General features: G+C 39.7%; 1 protein-coding gene across 1 annotated transcript; it reads left to right on the forward strand.

The window, feature by feature from the left end:
- The first annotated feature begins 655 nt into the window (after window positions 1–655).
- On the forward strand, window positions 656–1,671 carry LOC112971683 (olfactory receptor 1052-like). The gene has a single exon (XM_026077308.1). It carries the CDS (start codon window positions 718–720, stop codon window positions 1,669–1,671), a length of 954 nt encoding a protein of 317 aa, XP_025933093.1. The 5' UTR covers window positions 656–717.
- Window positions 1,672–6,077: the final 4,406 nt, after the last annotated feature.

Raw genomic sequence — 6,077 nt, forward strand, 5'->3', positions numbered from 1 at the left:
GTTCCTTTCTGATCTTGAGTCAAAATCTAGGAAGAGGCCCAGATGCCTAAAAATTAAGTTATGGTAACTCTTCCTGCATTATGTTTTTGTATTTTTCGTGAGTTATTTGTGGATAAAACATAGAATCAGTCATGAGGAGAGGGACCAGATCTCGCCTCTTACCCCATTGCAGTCATGGACTCTCCCCTACAAAGTAAAAGCTTTGGATCTGCATTAATTTAGTCAGAACATAGACCCAGACTTGTAACTCTCACTTTCTACTTCGGTGTTCTAAAAAGCTGGCTGCTGTGAAATGTCACCTCTTCTTCCATTGACATATTGAGAGGAAGCAGCCACTGAGAGTGCCTTTTGAGGAGAGCCACATCCTGCCTGAGCCGCAGACACAACACTGCACGAGTCAGTCAGGCTCCCTCTACTAGTGACTGAGTAGAAATAGGCACTTTTATAGGCTAAAGAGAGAGACAAGACAATGAGTTTAGATGAGAAACCATGAGGCTGGTCTGATTGGTAAAAACAGAATCAGCATTTTGGAGGAAGCTTTGAAAAATCTGAGCCCCACAAAATGAAAGCAAGGTCCAGGTACTTAATCCCAGCCTTTGCCCTACCTGACAGTGGATTATTCCATGGGCTATACTCATAAACAACCTTGTCTTCCTTTCTTATTTATATAGTCATCACACATCTCATCTCAGCATGTAGGCTGTTACAGATGTATGCATGGCAGTAAACAATCACACAACAGTGACCCATTTCATCCTCTTGGGACTGACAGCTCGCCTAGAACTACAGTTCCCACTCTTTGTGATGATCCTACTAATCTATGTCATCACCCTTGTGGGTAATCTTGGAATGATTGGCTTGATCAGGATTGACCTCCAACTTCACACACCCATGTACTTCTTCCTCATTAACTTGTCAATTGTGGATCTCTGCTATTCTTCAGTTTTTGCTCCAAGGATGCTGGTAAACTTCTTAGTGAAGAATAAGACTATTTCTTACTCTGCATGTATTGCCCAGCACTTTTCATTTGTTGTGTTTGTGACCACAGAGGGATTGCTGCTGGCTGTCATGGCCTATGACCGTTATGTAGCTATTTGCAACCCACTACTTTACATCACACTTATGTCCAAGAAAGTTTGTATTTGGCTGGTGGCTGGATCATATTTAGGGGGACTCTTGAACTCATTGATACATACTTGTGGCTTACTGAAGTTGTCATTCTGCGGACCTAACATCATCAACCATTACTTCTGTGATACAAACCCACTGTTGAAACTTACTTGCTCTGATGACCGTATCAATGAGATTATGCTTGTAACCCTCTCTGGGATCATAGCGATGTCCACACTCCTAAYTGTCATCATCTCCTATCTCTACATCCTCTTCTCAGTCCTGAGAATGAGCTCCACAGGCAGGCACAAAGCCTTCTCCACCTGCGCCTCGCATCTGACAGCTGTAACCCTATTCTATGGGCCCGTGAGCTTAAGCCACATACAGCCCAGTTCGAGATACTCACTGGAACAAGAGAAGATCTCTGCAGTATGCTACACGCTGCTCATTCCTATGCTGAATCCGCTGATCTACAGCCTCAGGAACAAGGAGGTGAAAAATGCACTTAGAAGGGTGATGGAAAGGAAAAACTGCTGTTCATTGACTTGTTTATCAGAATAATCAATTCCCTAGAAAAGCCGAAAAGAGAGGGAAATATCAGTTCTGTACCAATGTTTTGATTTACACTAATTATATGTGCATAGGAATCAAATGTAAATGAAAAATTAGAGAAACTTTGACAGATACTTTTTAATATCTTGAAGAAACACGGAGACCTAAAGTGACTTTTTTTGGTCTGCCTGCTGTAACTTAAACATTTCGCTTAATTTTGGACATTAAAGCTAAATGGACATAAGGAAAATAATAATAACCCCCCCCCCATCTTTACTCTTTGTTTTTTACCATGTTCCTGCAACTCTCCGACACATTTTTAATTTCCTAGTGGAGAAGATGAAATTTGTCTCCTAGTGTTTGGCTCCCATAACATATGTCTATGTTTTTTGGGTGAGGTTGTAGGAAAATATTTTAACTCTTTATTTCAAGGGACAGAGGCTTACAAATTCAAATGCATGCTTGCAGTGTTAGTTCCCAGGGGTGACTCTTGCATTACCTGTTTTTATTGTTGTTACTGTTTTTTATTGATATAGCTATATCACAGAAAGGAGCCCAGGATGATATTGGACTAGCACTATCTACATATAAAGTCCTGTAAGTTCTGTCAATCAGCTTTACTAACCATGATTTCTTAGTAAATAAAAAAATAAAAAAGCCCAAATCCCCAATCAAATGTGGGAAACAACTCACTTTCCCACTGACGGACATTTTTTCATTGTCATTATGAGCCGTCAGCTGAGCAGTCTGTCTGTCCTCTTCACTTTCTGTGCACCTTTGTAAATGAGGTGTCTTTCTGGTCTTCCAGAAAAGAGGCACCCCGAATTATCTGAACTGTCTATAAATTATGAGGAGATGCTCTTCCGTAGCAGTATCATGATTGGATACGTGCAAGAGAGAAGATTATCCAGTGCCCCGTGGTTTTATCTGTATTAAGCCTACAGTGGATACAACTGTGATGCATAACCTGGCATTCAGCAATAGCAAGATTTGGTGGGTATGAACTAGGCTTTTTGTGAGTAGTTTTTTCACACATTACCTGAACCAGTGCAACGGTCAAGAGGAAAGAAATGCAGAATGGGATGATGTTGTTTGCATATTCTTTCATTCACTGCCTATGAGAAACAGATTAACAAGGATTTGCTTGGCTATTTTTTGCATGAATACCCATGATCAGAGGTTAATGAGAATACCAAGCTTTCAGGCAGTGTATTACAGTGCTTTAGAATGGTGAAAGCAATCAAATCTCAAGGTGAAGAAAGACCATCTCTTGATCACACTTCCTTCATGTGCAAATTAGGCAGATAGATGCTGTTAGTTTAGATTTCATGGTACATTAACTTGGTAATCAGTTCCCTCCTCCCTTTTTGCCTGTCCCCTCATAGGATCTCCCCTTTCTCTCGAGCCCAGAACCGTGCTAATTAATTTCTAACAAACTACACGTAAAAGTGCATGCAAATAAGTGCATGCATCCCACTTTCACATCATCTGAATTCATTTGCCTGCAACTACACTACAGACTAGCTGTATAATACACCCTGCATAATACAGGGTGTTCTGGAGTGAGCTCTATAGATCCATCCATATATATATAAAAGGGAAATCCATATATATATATATATAGATACAAAAAAGGGAAAAAATCCTAATGACACACATATCTTTCAGAATAGAGGTTTCTGAAAACTTTTTGCCCAGGAATTGTTTCCAATACCAAAAGCAGAAATAAAAAACAGTGCAAGTCAGAATAAAATCACACTTGGCGGAGGGGGGGAGGGGAGGACTCARAACCTGATGTGAATCTAAATTGGCCCCAACTACAATTTTTTTCAGAGCTATAAATCAGAAGAATTTCTTTCTTTGCTATAGGCTTTGAGGAATCATCTTGTTTCTGACTGAGCCATTCCCTACTTTCTTATTTAGTTGAGAACTCCAGAAAGTGCTCCGAAAACTGTGCAAAAAACATTTCCCAGATCATACATTGTTTCCATTCTGGGAGTGTTGAATGCAAATACTGAATTTGCAGTGGAAATATTGGAGTATTATCTCAAAACACTTCAATCCTACGCTATCTTGTGGTAACTTGACATTTTTCATTAAAATATTTCCAGTCTTAAAAGGTTTCCCCAAAAAAAAAAAAGAAAAAAAGGCTTCTTTGGAGGCATGGTAATAAACCCGGAGCAGGTTAGATCCCACTTTTAATTCTTTATCTGTGTAGGTCTATGCAGATCAGGGTGAGCTTTTGTGAGGCATTGGGGATAGTCATTATCAGCAACTCGAGGATCATTCAGTTGCCTAACATAAACATAAACTACCTAATCCACCAAAAGTATAAAGTTAGGAAATTAAGGCCAATAGGGAAAGGGTGAACAAGGGTGGGCTGTTCATCTGGGAGGGGATGAGGGTGGTAAAAGGGAAGAAGTGGGGACGGGAAAAGAGGAATAATGTTATCAATGCTTTACAGGGGTACCTATCAAACAGCCCTATGCCTGATCAGCGCAGCTTGGAGCAGGATGACAAGCACATTATTGCTTTGACTAGAAGCATGTCTGACTTACTTACTTCCATGGTCCGGGGAGACCTGGTGTGCTTTTCCTACCTAACACGAGAGCGGGAGCCTCAGAAGGGATAAACTAAACAGTCTAACACTGTTAAATTATCTGGATTCATGCATGATCTGTTACATATGTGCCTAGGCTGACAGCGTCATGCCTCTGACGAAAYGAGAAATGGAATGAGCATATCTTTTGACCTATTTCCAGAGTCAGATACTTGCACATTTGTTTGCATATGAGCTCACAAAATAACTGCAATGAAATCTGACAGGAAGCTCGGCCGGAGTAATTTCTATTATTCTCCAAACTAAGCAGTATAACTGTGTTGGATTTGGAACAAGAAAGTCTAAAAAAAGGGGAAAAAATGCAGTTACAGAATGAGAGATTTAAGGGGCAAATCCTCAGATAATGCATGGTTGTAAAGCTCCATTGGCTGTAAGCAAACCTGATCATTTTTGTAGCAGTTAGAAGCTGATCTTGAAGCAGCGATTTAGCCAAAACCTATTTGCAAGTAGGGAAGGAAAGATGAAAGAAAATTTTCTAGCACTACTCTATCACATACATGTAAATACATGGAATAGAAGAAGTTATCTGAAAGAATTTCCTGTTTCTATAATCCCTACATGAGCTCATCTTGCCTTGTGCTTTGCAAGCATACTTCATCTAGTCTTATTTTGCAACTTAATTGGTCCTTTCTCTTTCTTCTGCATGTTAATTGTTCACATTACCATCTGTCTCATCTAACATCRGTAAAAAGGTCATAATGAACATAACAGATGAAAAATGTATTGAATTTAGCATAGATATTGACAAGAAGGAATGAAATAAAATTGTATGTAACTGGGACGTTAGCATTTCTGATATTAACAGTGTAGTGCTAAACTCATACTGAACACYGAGGGTTCGATTTCGCTGCCTGAATGGGGGAGCATGCAGCCATTTGGGATACCCTGAGCGTATTATTAGCAGAATTTCAYTAACTGTAGTAGAAGCTTAGGCACCTCTAGTTTATATGTCTACACTCATAATGTATACAACTGACAGTTTATTTGCATGAGTATGCTGTTGCACAAATTCTTCATGTCCTCATGCTCCAGTATTAGCAACCAATTTCTCATTATAYTCCTGGCTCTAYTTTATCACTGTTTCAATATTATAGTGTAGGGGCTGAACCACAAGAAAGGGGAAGTATTCTACCAGATAGTCTGACATGAAAGCAAGTATATTCCTGGAGCCACCTCAAGCTGCYGCTCAGTAAGTCCCTATTTGTAGTGGAAGACAGAAATTCGGTGAGATACTGACCCCCAGCACTTTTYGTCTCTGGATTAATGGCAAAAATGGGACTTTTCTTTTTTCTTTTTCTCTACTCTCATAGGAGGCAAAACAAACTCTACTAAATGGCAAAGGAAAACAGCACCATRGYGCTARATTTCATTTTCCTAGCATTCTCGGATCACCCAGAGCTGCAGGCCCCCCTCTTTGTGGTGTTGCTCATGATCTACATTCTCACTCTGGTGGGAAAGCTTGGAATGATTGTGTTGATAAGGATTCACTCTCAACTTCATACCCCCWTATGCTTCTGCCTCAATCTATTCTTATTTGCGTTATTCTTCCATTACTGCATCTGGATGTTTACTTACTRACAAAAGGGTGAAGAGRGGAAAACTGGAYCTCTGTTTTGCTTTGATTGTCAGAACACTAGGGGCTTTTTATTTATAAATACTCARTGCATGCTTGTTTCTCTGTCTGTCTCAGAGTGTAGAGGACTGCAATGAACACTTTTACTTTTCTAAAAAAATGTTAATAATATAATAAGCTCAAATAAAAATAGAGACTTTCATGTTTATCAAATAACTGGAT

The sequence above is a fragment of the Apteryx rowi genome, unplaced genomic scaffold, assembly GCF_003343035.1.
Source record: "Apteryx rowi isolate R43461 unplaced genomic scaffold, aptRow1 scaffold_1111, whole genome shotgun sequence".
In the NCBI taxonomy this organism is placed as follows: Eukaryota; Metazoa; Chordata; class Aves; order Apterygiformes; family Apterygidae; genus Apteryx; species Apteryx rowi.